At 39.0% G+C, this 17,055-nt stretch overlaps 1 protein-coding gene across 1 annotated transcript in view; it reads right to left on the bottom strand.

Moving 5' to 3' along the window:
- bcas3 (BCAS3 microtubule associated cell migration factor) overlaps positions 1 to 17,055 on the bottom strand; it is a 486,530-nt gene that overhangs the window by 423,663 nt on the left and 45,812 nt on the right. The window contains exons 8-11 of the mRNA XM_084716803.1: positions 12,387 to 12,494; positions 12,207 to 12,283; positions 4,685 to 4,761; positions 3,947 to 4,030 (exon numbers count right to left, since the gene is read on the bottom strand). Coding sequence (XP_084572929.1) covers positions 3,947 to 4,030; positions 4,685 to 4,761; positions 12,207 to 12,283; positions 12,387 to 12,494 — 346 coding nt within the window. The remainder of the gene's footprint in view (positions 1 to 3,946; positions 4,031 to 4,684; positions 4,762 to 12,206; positions 12,284 to 12,386; positions 12,495 to 17,055) is intronic.

Genomic DNA, 17,055 nt, shown 5'->3' with positions numbered 1-17,055 from the left:
ATGTGTTTTCTAATCACTGCAGTTGTGGAGTTCTTAGTGGTAGTCCAAACAGGGGCTATTGATCTGCCGGTGGGGTGAGGAGGGGGGTGGGGTTCTGGAGGCAGATCATGTCTGATGGCTGACACAAACACATGAACACACACACAGCTATGGCCAGATGTCGCCATCTAAACAAATTACAACATAATTTATGTGAAAGGTCTTTCTCAAGCATATACCCAGGAGTGACAGGCACCGGGATTCATGTGAGAGAAAAAATGACCGGAACGGAGCAGATTTGAAACAGGGAGTCCCATTGGTCGGAGCTGTTGCACTCTCTCTTTTATCTTTCTTATAAACAAAAGCCATTACACTTTAATGCTGCCCCCCCTTTTTTGTTTCCATGTCTCTGGACGTCAGCACTAAGAGCCAGCGTGTCGCGCCACAAGCCAGAAGGAGATACCTTGTCTTCTATATTGAGATATATGGTCCTAAATGAGGAGAGGGCGGGCAAGCAGACTGCCTGTCTGCATATCAATACCCTGTGCCATTGTCCACCCTTTCCCGAGTCGCTAACCTGTTAGCGACACAGTCCTCTTTTTGATGTATGCCATCATTAGACTGCTAATGAGACTTCTCTCACACTAGCTGTTCACACTCATTAAGGAAAGGGGAAGGGATCCACTTGCTCTTTGTAAATCAATTAGCTCTCCCAACCAAATGGAGAAAAAGACTCAAACCATATGAGGGGCTAGTTAATTAGCATGTGTCGGCAAGCAGCTAAATCAGACCAGGAATGAATTTCACCTGGTATCAAAGGGGGCTGTTGGCTGTTAGCGAGCCATCTTAGGAGTGGCTCCCCTGTGGAGATGAGTGAAACAAGACCAGTGCAGAGAAATGGATTACAGTGGGAAAAAACAGATAGGCAGGTTGATGAAGTGTCTCATAAGCTCAGCCCCAGTCAGCCGGGCGGGCCAGGTGGATCCAATGTCAGCACATTTACAGATGGCGCAGGCAGAGCTGGAAGTGCTGCGTTATGCGCTGCTTTATCTGAGCAAAGATGGAAGACAGACCGAAGGACTCTCGGGCAGATTAGAGCCACAGTCTGAACATGAGGACTCATTTTCAGCTTTTTAAGATTAAAGCAAACTAATTTAGAATCATTCTGTAGGGAGGTGTGACTGAGGATTAGCTTCAATGAAAATAATAAAAATACATTTAATCCAACATCTGTCAGACTCTACAACACCAGCATGTCATTATTATTATCATCATTATTATTATTATAATATCGTAAATCTTTTTATATATGAATATTGTACATTATAATATATCTCTACACTGTGAACTCATCCTGTGCAATAAGTCTTTATCTTTGTGCAATTATCCTTTTTTTAAATGGCAATATTTATCTGTATTTTTTTATTTTTTCTCCCTCTCTGTGCAAATATCCATATATTATGTATTTAGCGTACTTTGTATTTGTATAGTTTTCCTAGTCATATTTTTGTATTCTATATGTTTTGTTCTATTTGTATCTTGTTTCGTCTTTCTATTTTTCACTCACCTTTTGATTTTCCCCTGATGTGGGATCAATAAAGTTCATCGCATCTTAAAAAAATAGGTAGGTCCTTTTAATTTTTTAGTCCTTCATCATACTTAATGTTGTGATGCATTTAATCTCACCAACTTTTCTCCAAATTTGAAACAAGACTTTTTCAAAGTACATTATGATAACAAGTCAAAGGCACTTGCACTCATACCATTTGCTGGAGTTGACAGGGATCCTTTGGTAGAGACAACAACATTATATATGCTCTCAACAATACCATTTTTACAACAAAATTAGAATGAGGGTTTCTTAACTTCTTTCCCACTACCAGAAGACAAGTTTGCCTTTTCTTTTTTTTGGGTTTGAATAATGCACCGAAAAGCCAAGACTCAGCTCATGTCTGTCATGTATGTCTGAGTCCATACAGAAAGATGTTTTTAAAAGTCAGTCTGTTCGAGACTGACAGCAGTTGTGAATTACAAGAGGGACCTTTTTTTCATACATTGGAAGAAATGGATGGACTGCATAATACCACGCAGACCGGACTTTGACACTGCTAATGTATATGTAGTAATAACCACATCTCACTCCCTACATGTTAATGTTCGTGTTATGTTTTTCTTTATATGTATTCTCTTTTTCCTAAAAAAAGGGACATTCAGGTTGATACTCTGTGATTAATAATGGTAGTAGATGTACATACCATTTGTCACTGAATGTCAATAAAAAGTAAATAAAAAAAAAAAAAAAAAAAAGTCAGTCTGTTCAGCTCTCAGTATTTTTGTAGCTTCTAAATGAATCTCTGTGGTTTGAAGTTTAGTTTCTCTATTTCAACTGTTTGTACTTTTGGGTATCTGCTTTATTTTACTGTTCCATGTTCACTTTCAGCTGTGTAAGAGTTGTGTTAAGTTATTGCTCATAAAAAACCTGACACTTCCCGATTCTACCGCTTTATAATACAAGCTTTTAAAAGGAAAAGTGGTAAAAGAGTTATAGAAGTTACAGGCAGAGGAGAATGGCTTCGTTGCTCAGGCAGAAAAGTGGTAAAAATTTTTGGATCCTAACAAAAATCCATTCTGATCACTTTCCAGTGCATGAGATTACCAGGTCCAAATTAGTAATTGTATTACAGCTACTATTTCAAGTAACTCCGAGTTACTTTTTGACGTGTACATGCTGCAGGTCAGGGCAGGTCATATCAGCTGCAGCCAAAAGCTAAACCAAGGATGGAAGATGAGGGAGAGCGGCAGACTTTCCACGGGTGGAAGTATTGTCATGATTTTGAGTTTGTTTTGCTCCTACAGAGAGAATCTGTGGTGATGGAATCTAATCTGAAGGCCACACTTGGTGAGGCTGGCTTTGTTTCCACCACAGCCAACATCTGGACAGATAACAACGAAAGCTTTCTGTTAACAGTTCACTGGATCAGAAGTTCAACTCTGGAGCACAACAAGGCAGCCAACAAGGTACAAAAGTAACACAGTAACAACAAGTAATGTAACAAATACTTTTGATACCAAGTAATAAGTATAGCGATATTATCACTTTTTAAAGGAGTAAAAAGTAACTTATTATACTTTTTAAGTAACATGCCTAACACTGCTTGTGAATAACACCGTCTTACAGATCTGATATGAGAAACAAGTATGATTTGTCTGAAATCTGAACAAAGCCCACAGAGTGGTGGATCTGCCAGAAACTGTGTGCTGACATTTTTCAGCTGAGGTTCAAATCTTGGAAAGAAAAGTGTTTGCAACATCATCACCTGAACGAGATGAACTGTTCCTGTCTAATTTACATCAGTGATTTGTAGGTACATTTCGGCAATAACCAAAGGTGTAAGAAAATATTGAAAATATCAAGTATTATGACACTATGCTTTGTGACACTGTACCCGTTCTTAAAACACTGTATTGGGATATTTTGATGCATGCAAAAATTTGTGGCAGTGGTTCATTTTGTGTTGTATTTAAAGCCATGACTCCTGAACGGCAGTGTTTTTATCTAGCTTCTCTGTTCTGATTGCATAAAAAACTTCTTAACTCAAATGCTATGTTTATGATGGTGTGTTCTTTATACTGTGACAGTTTTCCTAAATTTAGATTTAAATAAGCAATACTTCACCTTACTTACAGTATTGCAATATATCGCAGTTTACACTATGTACTGTGATACGAATCATATCGCCAGTTTCTTGCCCATACAGAGTCCTAGTAATAATCCTTTTACAGTAAAAGGAAAGAAAGAAACAAACAAACACACAAACAAACAAAATGAGGAAAGAAAGAAAGAAAAAAAAAGAAACAAAAAACAAAGAAATAAAGAAAAAACTAAGAAAACAACCAAACAAGTAAAGAAATAAAGAAAAAAGAAAAACAAATGAACATGTGAATGACTGCATGTACTGTCACTTACTTTGGCTGCATTAATGACTGTGGCTGTATAGGACTGTGCATTGTCACCACAGGCTCCTCCACGAGACTGATGACATCTGATCAACTGCAAGGACACAAAGATTCACAGACAGATGCAACACAAGCCTCATAGTGAAAGTCTACAGAAGATATATGGATAGAAGAATGTAGGGAAATTAAGACAGATTTCGGGCATCCAAAAGCCTCCCCTCTTCACGCTTTGGGGGAAATTGGTTTTGCTTTCAAAGAAACATTACACAACCAAAGAGCCAATCTGCGCTGATTTAATTTCAAATACAATATCACTTCAATGGCTGTGTCCCAGTATTACTCTTACTGTTCAAAAAACAACATTTTGTCATTTCTGGAAATCCTTGGGCAATCCCACAAACACTGGCCCCATCTGTCAATTACTAGAGTGGACCAGCACCAAAACACTACTGTGCATTAAATGTATTGCAGCGTGCGCAAGAGAACATTCTGTTTTTTTGGTAAATACTTAACAATCCCATTAAACAGAGGAGAACAGAAAACTCCTGTGCATCTGTTGATTTTCAAAATGTTATCATCTCTTGTGGACTCTTCTTGGAATGAGTTGTTTATCCAGACAGATTAAAGGGGCAGGAAATAGATAAAATGCATTTTTTGGATTGTAAATATGTCGCTTTTGTGATAAGCCACTTCTGCGATGGATGAGTGTGTGTGCATGTGTGTGTGTGTGTGTGTGTGTGTAGACTACCTTATTTTCAGCATAGGCCAGCCAGCGGCTTCCCAGAGCAACTGGATTGAGACTGGGGCCAGGGCAGGGGTAGCAGCCTGAAAGACACAAACATGGTCAAATTAACAGGGCACCTACGATAATTACAACAGAAATATGAATTCATGTACATTTTACAGAAGAGGATTATATATGCATGTGAAATATGTATTTCAGTTATGAGTTCAAAGTCAGACTTTAGAGAATAAAGTCAGGATTCTGAGTTTAAAGTCAGACTTCTGAGAATAAAGTCAGGGTTCTGGGATTCTGAGAATAAAGTCAGGATTTGAGGCTTAAAGTCAGAATTCTGAGAAGGACCATGTGTGGAAAAAAACAGTTCTGGGTTTAAAGAATTCTTAATTCTTTTTCTCAGAATTCTGGATTCAAACTCAGGATTGTGACTATTTTTTTCTTAGACTTCTGACTTTTTAAAATCTGGATTATGGTTTTTATCTCGGGATTATGACTTTTTTACCCTCAACTCTGATCATGAACTAAAATTCTATTTTAAACTGACTTAACTCAGAATTCTTTATCCAAGAACTCAAGTTTTTTCACATGCGGCCCTGATCCTTCTCTGTAACATCCTGGTAAATTACTTCATGATCAAAAGTTTGCAGGAGAAAAAAAAAAAAAAAACAGCAAATGCAGCGTTTCTCATAAGCCTCATCCCTGAGGAGCGTCTGTAACTATCTTAAACCATTAATGTGTTTGTGGGGAGTCTCTTGTTTGGGAAGATAAATGGGAGTCTAATGAGGGTGACGTGTCTGCACACTTGTGTGTGTGCACAGTATGACCTAATGGAGACTGTGGTACCCAATAAATTGAGGATGGCTCCTCTACTGATTGACCAACACAATATAATCCCTGTGGGACGGACACACGCACACGCACACACACACACACACACAAACACACACACACATGCACATATTTACACGCAAACACAACCGGTGTGCTGTCAGAAGAGATGAAGAATAAAAACCAAAAATCCTGCATGTAAAACAGAGCCGTGCCTTCACAAACAGATAAATGTCTTGCACATTATAAGAATGTAGATTTCTCTTCCCACTGAAACAGATGTGGAAGTAAAAAAGAACAAGGACTGCAATGACTAATACCAAACTTAAGCTCCAAGCACAGGGGCGTCTATCACTTCTGCTGCAAGACAGAACCAACCAAAAACAGGCAAAGAAGTGCCTGTAAACAGACTGCAGAAATGATTAACATTGTCATAAATATCTTTAAATGCAAGCAGATACAGACAGTGACAGTCTGCCTGTTTCCAGTACGTGTAAACATACCAATAATGATCACACCCGCTGTGTTCAAGAACACATCACACACACACACACACACGCTGAACTAATGTAAGTGTGTGGAGGTGTGGGGAAATGGCTTGCTGACAATAATTTAGTGCTCGGGGAGCAGATGAGGTGGAGGCAGTGATTTAGTGCGCTGCGTTGGGGAAGGGGCTGGCTGGTGGGGTTGAGGTAAGCCACAAGGGCTGCTGGTAACGCCGGAGAAGGCTTTTGTGCCTCTCCAAGGCCGGAGGAAGGCCAGGCGGTGAGATAACATGTGTTTGACTTCCTGGGTGGAGAGCTGGGGGCCGAGCAAGGGAGAGGAAACAGACACGATAGGTAAAATTGAAGGAGAAGAAAGCAGGGTTCAGGCTTTTGAAGGCCGATACAGAGAGACCCAGGTGAAAGTGGTAATACCTGATCCTCATGGTCTGATGTTCCATATTTTAAATTTACATTTCTAATTGGAGCTGCAATGATTACTCAATAGAAAGAAAGTTAGTTGCCAAGTATTTTGACAAGTGATTAGCTGTTCCAGTCATTTCTAAGCAAAAACATTTGCTGGTTCCAGCATCTTGAATGTGAAGATTTGCTGCATTTCATAGTTGTTTATAACAGTAAATGAAGAGTTTTAGACTGCTGGGTGGACAAAGCAAGCAATCTGAAGATGATTCACTGGTTTGAGTCATTTTTTCAAAGTCAAATCTCTGATTTCAGCTTCTTAATTGTGACTATTTTCTGCTTTCTTTACTCCTCTCTGACAGTAAATTGAATTTCTTTGGGTTGTGGACCAACAAAACATTTGAGGACGTCATCTTGAGCTTTGGGAAACACTGACCAACATTTTATGGACCAAACAAATAATTGATTAATGGAGAAAATTATAGACAGACTGATCGATGATGAAAATAATCATTACAGGAAAGATTGTAACATACATCCCTGTGCTCCATATGTTTCCACCTAAGTGACAAGATTGTGATAAGATTAATTAATCGATAAGAAAATAATCAAGAGATCAATTGACAATAAGATAATCATTATATGCACCCTCCAGAAGAACTTGCTTGCAGGGATTGGCTGCGAGCAAAAGGTTATAAATTGCATTTTTTTTTCTAGATCTGGGTACCAAAAGGACTGAATGCAGATTTTATTTGACTGCAGAAATTTAGATTCTTCAATCAATACCTTAAAGGTATTGCGTATACACAATCCTACATTTTATAGGTTAATCAATTTATCATGAAAATAATCGGCAGACTAATCAATAATGAAAATTCTCATTAATTGCAGCACTATTTCTGAAAGTTAGAATAAAAATAAAACTCATTACTGATGCTGCTGTTACTATTTCAACAGCTGTAAAGAAGAAGTGGCTGTCTGTTAGTGTGGCACTACCAAATCTCTCTATATTTTCAATTCCCAAGTCACAGACAAAAATGCAACTAATCAGAACAGCAAAACGTGACCTGCAATCAATTAGAGCAATGACACGTGTGACGTGGCTTGCGGATTTGTCTGTTTCTCCGGCTGTATACCAATAATAGAAATTGCATTATTCTCAAATGGTAATCAAAGCCCAAGGCCCTGTGTTTCTCCTACATCAGTTCGGGCCTAGCATTCTGCCAAGTCAACAGCATTTCTCACCAGGCCAACAAAAGTCTTATTTTCAGCCAAGATGTACTTGGTTATCAACATGAAAAACAGCCATGTGTCACTGCAGACAGACCAGACAGTGCAAGACAAGCTCACACAGTCAATGGAAAATCTGCTATGAATACAGAGTAAGTAAACAAGACTTGAGCGGACTAATGACTACAGAATGTGAACAAAACCGACCAGATCTGCACGAGCAAATGTGATCAGCAAGCATTCTCAGTATGAGTAGCTCGCTGTCCTACAGTCATAACTGTAAAAGACAAACAGATCTGCAGGCATGAACGTGCCTCGCAAGCAGCTCGGCTGATCTGCAGGTCTAAAGGTCGAGCACAAAGCAAAGACTGCTGCCTTACTGTAAATGTTTTTGGCTCAACAAAGTCTTATGTATATGTAGGTCTGATTGTGCACAACCTATTTTACTTGTCTTAAGGAAAGATTCAGTGAGCAGCAATTTCAGAAGATTTGGACCAATGGTTAAGTCAATTGAAAGCTGAATTTGAGACTGTGGGACACTGAGGGAAAAGGTTAATTTCGAGCCCTGAATCCCAGTCCAATTCCTGATTATGAAAGCATATTTACCCCTGATGAAGGACTTGTTTCTTGGTTGCAGAGACAGATGTTTTAGCATTTCATTGGTGTTTCCATCCTTATTTAAAATTAGCACTTTACAAAAGTTACAATTAACACTGCTGTCATCTTTCTTCATTAAATAAGGCCACGCTTTGGACCATATCCTCCTCTCTGCCATGATTCCTTAGTCCGTAAAGACATAAGCACAGTGATCATTGTTATTTCATGTCACTAATATACAACAAGCTGACACACTTTTGCTGTACAAAAACACTGAAATCATTGTGAGTCATTTCACTCAGAAAAGCCAGACAAGGCAGTGGGATCAAGATGACTCCGTGCTAACAGTACACACCACTTGAATGCAAGAACATAAACATGGGACGAACCTTTAAGTGCTCATAAAAACATGACATGTCTGCCATCACATCCCTGGAGAAGAAACGGACATACAATAGCAGAATGGCTCATCCAAAGCGGAGCTGCACACATTACAGGACCTTCTGTTTACCGCTTTTACGGCCCAAACAGACCAAACAACGTTATGAAGAGGAGGCCCCTGCGTTCAGAAACGATTAATAACTATTGAGCATGTTTGGTTTCCTGTGGCCCAGACACTGATAGGGAAGGCAGGCAGACAAAGAGGAGACACATTAAAGCCAGCCAGTAAGGTCAGTTTACTCCAGTCAATGACTTAAGTGGACAGCAATGGCCATGTAATACAGTCTGGCCTTTCTTTCACAGCCTCCTTGAGCAGACATGGCAGGTACAGGCAGGAGGATGCAAGAGCTGTGTTGTAAACAGTTTTCCTGTGTTAGGCTTCAAATGGAGAGCCTCACATCACGTTCTGATAAACGCAGTTCAGTCATGGTTTTTGAGAACTGCACTACAGCAGGCCTTGATGGTTGGTTGCATTATACAGGGTTCCTACAGCTTTTCTGAGATCAAATTATAACACTTTTCAAGGTGCATTTTCAAGGTTTTCCAGCACTTTATAGCTGTGGTGAATGACAAATTTATATACATACACATACTCAGAAAGTGTCATGTTTTGCGAAAGAATTCTACAGCAGGGAGACAAATTAAAGGAAAACACAACAAAGTTTCATCTTTCAGAATGTGTCACTTGGCATCCTATTAGAGCTGCAACAATTAATCAATTAATGTCAATCAATTATTGAATTAAATTGCAACCATTCTGATAATTGATTGCTTTGACTACTTTTAAAGAAGAAAAAGTTGCTTCCTCTGATTTCAGCTTCTTAAATATGAATATTTTCGTTACTCCTCTCTGACAGTAAACTGAATATCTTTGAGTTGTGGACAAAAGACATTTGAAGACATCATCTTGGACTTTGGAAAACAGTGATTGACATTTTTCTGCAACATTTTCTGACACTGTGTGGTCCCAACAATTAATTGATTAGTGGAGAAAATGATCCGACAAATTAATCAATAATGAAAATAATTGTTACAGGTAAGATCGCAGGTGTGAGGAAATGCTGTAAATTAAGAATGCTTTCAAAAATATAGAATGTAATTGTTTATTTTTTATCAATTTACAAAATGCAAAGTGAGCCAACAGAAGAAAAATCTAAATTGAATCAGTATTTGTGTGACCACCTTTTGCCTTCAAAGGCCTGTTGCCTGCAGACACTCATTATTGTACCGCTCTCCAGCCCTCCAGTGAACAAACTGCCTACTGCTACAGTCAGATATTTCAAATTTGGACTCATCAGTCCAGAGCACCTGCTGCCATTTTTCTGCACCCCAGTTCCTCTGTTTTCATGCATAGTTGAGTCGCTCAACCTTGTTTCCACATCAGAGGTTTGGCTTTTTGGCTGCAATTCTTCCATGAAGACTGCTTCTGGCCAGACTTCTCCAAACAGTAGATGGGTGTACCTGGGTCCCACTGGATTCTGCTAGTTCTGAGCTGATGGCACTGCTGGACATCTTCTGATTTGGAAGGGAAGTAAACATAATGTGTCTTTCATCTGCTGCACTAAGTTTCCTTGGCCGACTTCTGCATCTATGGTCCTCAGTGTTGCAGTGGTCCTCAAAAGAGCTTGTAGAGCACATCGTGAAACCCCAGTCTGCTTTGAAATCTTTGCCTGGGAGAGACCTTGCTGATGCAGTAGAACTACCTTGTGTCTTGCTGCGGGGTTCAGTCTTGTCATGGTGTCTGACCTGTGACATCAAACTGTCTTCCATAATCTCACCTTGGTAGCAGAGTTTGACTGTTCCTCACCCAGTTTTAAGCCTCCTACACAGCTGTCTCTGTTTCAGTTAATGACTGTGTTTCAACCTACATATGAATTGATGATCATTACCACATGTTTAGCATAAGTGGTTAATCAAACACCTGACTATGATCCTACAAAACTCCTGACTTTGTGCAAGTGTACCTAGAAGAACTGATGCTGTTTTGAAGGCAAAGGGGGGTCAAACCAAATATTGATTTGATTTAGATTTTTATTCTGTTCACTCACTTTGCATTTTGTAAATTGATAAAAATAAACAATTACATTTTGTATTTTTGAAAGCATTCTTATTTTATAGCATTTCTTCATACCTGCCTAAAACTTTTGCACAGTACTGTATGTCTCCACATATTAGGACCTATTTTTCAAGTGACAAGAATGTGGCAGGATTAACAAATCTACGAATTGTTTTGAGTCATTTTTTTAAGAAATAGAAGTCCAAACTCTGTTTTCAGCTTCTTAAATCTGAATATTATTTCTGTCTTCGTTTTCTTTTATTTCTTTATCTAAAAAGCTATTAGTCAGACAGCATTTTATTGTGAAGTAATGCAATTACAATTTCAAGTACTTTATCTGAGAACACTGCATTAAAATTCAAGTATTTCCAGGATTTCCAGCACCTGTAAGAACCCTGACTATAATCAGTCATCTGCTTTGTATTTCTTTGGCTTGTGTCATGCCTGTGTGACAGCCACCAATCATGTTGGGCAATGTTAGTGTATATATATATAACTGTCTACATAAAATCTCACTAATCTGAATAATATCACCTTCTGCAATTTGAAGGGATAGTTCTGATTAATTTAATTAATTGGAGTTGTATGAGTCCTACATCTACCTGCAGTAGATGGCAGTTGGCACACCCACTTTGGACAAGTTAAGCAATGTACTGCTGTGGACAGAGTTGCAGCAAAGCATATTTTAGACACCTAAAAAAAAATCTATTTAAGTTTAAGTGTATGCTATATTTAGAATATTTTCACTGCTTTACTTAGTCACCTGATAGCCTTTTCCGATGGGAAATGACCATTATATAAGCCAAATATCACCCTCTCCAAACCAACCAAACTCCACATCAAAGTGAGTAAAATTTCTTTCACAGAAAATAGGAGTTGCTGGTCTACTGCTGCCTACATCTGTTAGTTTGTTGTGTTGACATGTGACTTTTCATGTTTCAAAAAGTTTGAGGCAGCAGTAGACCAGCAGCTCCCTTGTTGTGCAAGATAAAATTACTGTTTTTGCAAAAGGAGTCCTCTTGTGCAAGTGAGAGTGATATTTGGCTTATACAATGACGGTTTCCTGCCTGAAAACACTGCCTGACAGCAAGGTCAAGTGGTGAAAATATTCTAAATATAGCATACACTTAAACTGATATTTATTTGATTAGGTGTCGAAAATCCACAGCAGTACATTACACCGGTACCGGTCTGCTTCTCCAAACAGTCGATGTGTCAACCGACATCTACTTCAGAGAAGTACCTCACACAACCCTACTGCTAATAATCCAAACTATCCCTTAAACAAAACTGCCCTCCTTTTACTGTTAGGAACTTAACAGCAGGTCAGTAAAAACAGATATCATACTACAATATTAATCATTTTATTAATTTTTAATTAGGTTGCTCATGCACTGTGGTTTGCTGAGATGATTTCTTTATAGTACAATAGAAAAACAACTCTGTCAGTTAAAATTCATGTGCTTAAGTTTCTTACTTGTTACAAAGAACTTCTTAGTGAAGGTGCAGCTGTCAAATGCTGCAATCTTCTCTTGTAGGCTCACAGCAAGAATACTTGAAGAGGAAGAAAACAGCACATTAATGAAATGAATGAAAATAGGCATGTATTGTATGATTTTGAATTTCTTTTTTAGACCCGTTGGTCCAATAGACATACTGTTTGTTGCAGTGAAGATCATAGATGGGCGTCTTGAACTGGATTGATTTGACCATTTCCCCTGTCCGTAGAGAATACAGGTCAGCGCAACAGTAGGGAGGGCTCGTCCTGTGAAGAAATGCACACAGTCAGTCTCTGAAAACTTTGATAAAACCTATTTAAACAGGCATTTTCTGGCACTCATAAGGAAAGCAGAAGAGACGGCTTATGTAATGTGAATATTAAAATATTCACCACCATTTAAAACTTGTCTCAGTGTGCCTTAGAGGGTTTCAGGTTTCAGGTGTCATCCAAAAGATATTTGAGCCCTTTGTGTATGTTAACATTCCTCTACTTGCCAGATTGACCAAGATTTATTATTTTTAGAAGCTACTTTACACCCCGTTTTAACTTAAACACACTCCCTTAACATTGAAAAAAAAGAATTTAATCACCCAATCCAGCTTTCTACACCAGCAGCATGGCAGCTGACCTCCTACTAATGTACTCCATAACATGCTTTTTACCTCTTTTCAATTTTTCATTTGATATTAAACTAACGCATGTACATAAAGTTCTCTGAATACTGAATTTCTACCATATCTAGCAGTCATGACGAATGAAACAACTCCCATCATACCACCAGCCTGATTTTTATTTTTATATAGGAGGCATACCCACATCAGAGTGAGCTTGATGATGCCTTGTATTTTGGGGTGAAAAATGTGTCAGACAGGATCATGATCAACGATCTTATCACAGTTCTGTTTCATGTTGTTTTTAGGACTATTTTGCAAGTTACTCAACAGAACAACCAAACTAATTTCACTATAGTCCTTTTTACAGTTTGTAAATAATGAGTAAGCTGCACGCACAGTTTGGCAAAGGAAGTATGGCGAACCACAACAGCTTGTCAATGAGCGCTACACACACAGGCAGTTTTGATGGCATCCTCAGTCCAGTCAACACGTTTAATAGCTTGTAGTCATAGAAGCCGCCGATTGCTCTGACACAGTCATAATCCTGTCACACAGCTTGAGTGGACCAGTGGAATATCAATTCTGACAACCACACACCCAACAACCAGACATTCTGGTGATTTTGGTGCTGGTAAAACATCTAATTCAATTCTTGCAGCTTGCCAGAATGCGTGCACAGCTTTTTGATAATGGCGTCTGTAAAAGGGTCTATTTAAAAAATAGAAATATGTTAGAGTTGTTTGTTTTGGCCATGTAGCCTCTGGCTGCATGGTGTCTGTTTGGCTTTCTGCATATTGTTTCGGGTGCTTTCTTCTGAGGTGGTCAAAAAGGTTTGTCAAGTAGCTATCTGATGTGCAAACCTTATCTTTACAATCTCTGCAAATAACTGTTGTTTGCACTGTGTTGGTTTTGGAAAAAAGCAAACCAGTTTCATATTACTGATGTCGAAATCATTTCAGGTACAAACGACTCTGTGTTGTTGTCTATACCACGACGTCCAAGGTGCAAGCTACTCTTTGCTAGTAATAGCTTATAGACCTGTTTCGACAGCCATGTTGATATGAAATAATAGGGTTAACACAGGTATTACCAATGATATTAATTACGGTCCCATGTCATTTAGACTTTCCAGTGAGCCCACGTGCAACACACTGAAACTTTTTGACCTGAACTGACACCACTATTTCATGTCAAAGCGGCTGCTGCGAAAAAGGTCTATGAACATGTACGAGTAAATAGTGTGATATACTAAACAACTTTGGATGTGTGTAATAAGCCCTTGAATTGCAACTGATAGATTATGCACAGCAACATGACAATAATAATGATCTCTCTGTGAAGGCAGATTGTGGTTATCTTTCAATAATTTACAATATAATATTGCACAGTTCAAAGGGAAATTCAGCCATAGCAATGAACACTATAGACTGGGACCAGAATCAATGTTTAGTGTAATTAAGTGCCTTTACATATACTTACGTAACTCAAAAAAGTAAATTCAATGTTAAAGCTTGTTTAAAGCCACTCAAACACAGTTGTTGCACTAAAATTTTAAACATTCCTCCAGATATTTCAGCAATCCAGAGAGATGACATTAGAGACCTAGCCAAACAAGTCCAATCATTTTGCTAGACAACTTGAGAATCTCTGTCTTCACTGCCAGCATCAGGACAAATTTAGCCCTCACAGTGGATTCTTTTCAATAATTTTCTGAGGGATTTGGCAGTTGCTCACTAACGTGGTAAAGTAAGCACTTAAACAAAACAAACCTATGCACATTCTTGACAATCAGAGATAGTCTGTGAAAATGTAGGAAGTGAACATCGAACTGCCTGCCAATAAATTGCACATCATCAGACCACATTACGCTCTAAACATCTCTACACTGTTTCTCTTAGCAGCTCCCTGGAGGATTCATATAGTATTTGTTTCAACTATGTCCCACTGGCCTCCCCTTCTGATGGTCCACATAATGAAAGGGAGTAACATGAAGGGCAAAAGGGGAAATGCTTTGTCATGCAACACATTTACAAGAAGCCCTTCTATCAACACAGCAGAGAAGAGGGTTACATGAGGGAGCTTATCCAACAGCAGGCAGCGGCTGCTGCTAAAGGAAAATTCGGACATAAATCTTAATCAAGCACCACCACCACCACCCGTCCCCTGTGCCCCTTCCCTCTCTGTGCAAGCAAAGCTTCTACCGGTCCTCTATTCTCTGTCACACTTGGCGAGGCCTGTGGTGCCGTGTTGGCTGAGGATGCAGGGATGAAATGTGGTGTTAGTTTTGTTTCTTGAGCCATAGGAGTAAGTGCTTTCAACAGTCTAATTAGTCTGCATGCGCATGCTGAGTGCAATTGTTGGACATATGGGAGGCTCTGGCCAGATCTTAGCATTATAAGGAGGTCAAAGTAAGCTAAACTGTGCCTGTAAACACAATGGCTCAAAATTTGTTGTCAAGTTTAGAATTAAAAAAGAACAAATAACACCTGCTCAATAGCACTGACTGCAATTAGATTGTGAAGGTTTGGTAGGGAGGGCTAAACTGAAGACTTGATCGGAGAGAAAAAACCCCTTCTTGCAGACTAGAGCCAGTGCAAGACAAGATTAGGAAATAACAAGTTCAAACAGTGGACAGCTATTGCCAAGTCACTGAGGGAAATCTGGACATTATTCAAATGACGAGCCCATAATGGGAAGACTTTCATCCATTACAAGACACAGATGACCTCAGCCATTCCCGCAGCGCACCATGTTCCACTGACCGACTCTACTGTGTCAACGTCTGTCTGCCTTCCCAATCATTACTGCTGCTCCTTTTCTTCTTTATGATGGAAACAGATCTGCTTCTCCCATTCAAAACTCTGACACATGCACACACTGGGTGAAGCAGCAAAGGCAAACAGTGGGGAAAAATGGCCACTTTAGAATATATATCAGAGTATAACAATGCAGTAAAGACATATTAAACTCACTACAAAAATGTCAACATCCTGTAAGCATTTACAGACAGTACGGAAAGGGGAAAAGTGTGATAAAAAGTGTTTTAATTTGCTTTAGGGCTTAGTGCACATGTCAAAACAAGCTAAACGTTTACAGCCACCCTAACAGCGCTCTGGGGATGGTCTGAGCTAAAATGCTTAATGCTTATGTTAGCATGCTTGTTTACAATAATTAACAATTCTAACATGCTAATATTCAGCAGGTAGGATATTTAAATTTACCATCTTAAGTTTAGCATGTTAGCGTGCTAGCATTTGCTAATTAGCATGAAACACAAAGTACAGCTGAGGCTAGGAACATAATTTAGTTTTGCTTGATCAAAAGTCAGGGAACCAAAAACATCTGCAAAAAAATTCTTGTAAATCCACTTAATAGTTGCTGAGATATTTCAGTGTGGACATTCAGGTTTCTTAAATATAACATCCATCAATTTTAAGGCTTTTTCACCTTTATGTATTCAGGGGAGTTTCACTAAGATATCTGCATATGAATGCAGATTCTTTAGAAGATTTAAAAAGATTTAGCTTTTTTATTAGCTTTATACAGATTCTGTTTAAAGCAACTTGCCAACTCCATTCTCATGCCTCGAGTCACTACTTGAAGTGCAAACAATTGCGAGCAGAGAGAAGAAGTCTTGCCCCGCACTTCCATTACCCAGATAACCAGTGATGGAAGTGCATGATATGTGCTGGCTAAACCAGAAGCCCTGAAATATTGGTTGTTGCCCAGAAAAACTAAATCATCATCAGACGAAAGCTGATGGGTTGTGACAATGAACTGAGAACAATTCTCTTTATAAGGAATGCATGATATGATTCATATAGTTACACATTCACATTTGTACTTGTCCTGTACAATCACAGTCTAATCTGCCAGACACTGAGCAGCTCGACTGGAGCAGTTGAGTCAAAGAGCCTTGCTCAAGGGCACCTCAGTGGTGGTGGTGGTGAGGGAAGGACAAATGCTGCCTTTCACTTTGATGACCTTCCAATCTCAAGCTAGCTTATCAGTGATTTATACTCCTTTGAGGTTGGATTTTATGAATGTGGATAGTAACTACCGACAAATAATTTTCTGTGTCGCTTTGCGGTTAGGGAACCCCGTGCAAACCATGAATGGCCACAGATCTTCAAGTGTGTCTACAAACTAGTTTAAAACTGGAGTGTGTGCTTGCATTTGATTGGCTGAATGCACTTTGTTATATAATGGTG

Source organism: Lutjanus erythropterus, chromosome 4 (genome assembly GCF_056507025.1).
Source record: "Lutjanus erythropterus isolate fLutEry1 chromosome 4, fLutEry1.hap2, whole genome shotgun sequence".
Classification (NCBI taxonomy): domain Eukaryota; kingdom Metazoa; phylum Chordata; class Actinopteri; order Lutjaniformes; family Lutjanidae; genus Lutjanus; species Lutjanus erythropterus.
The sequence above is the reverse complement of the archived record's forward strand: the minus strand, read 5'-3'. Positions and strand labels throughout refer to the sequence as shown.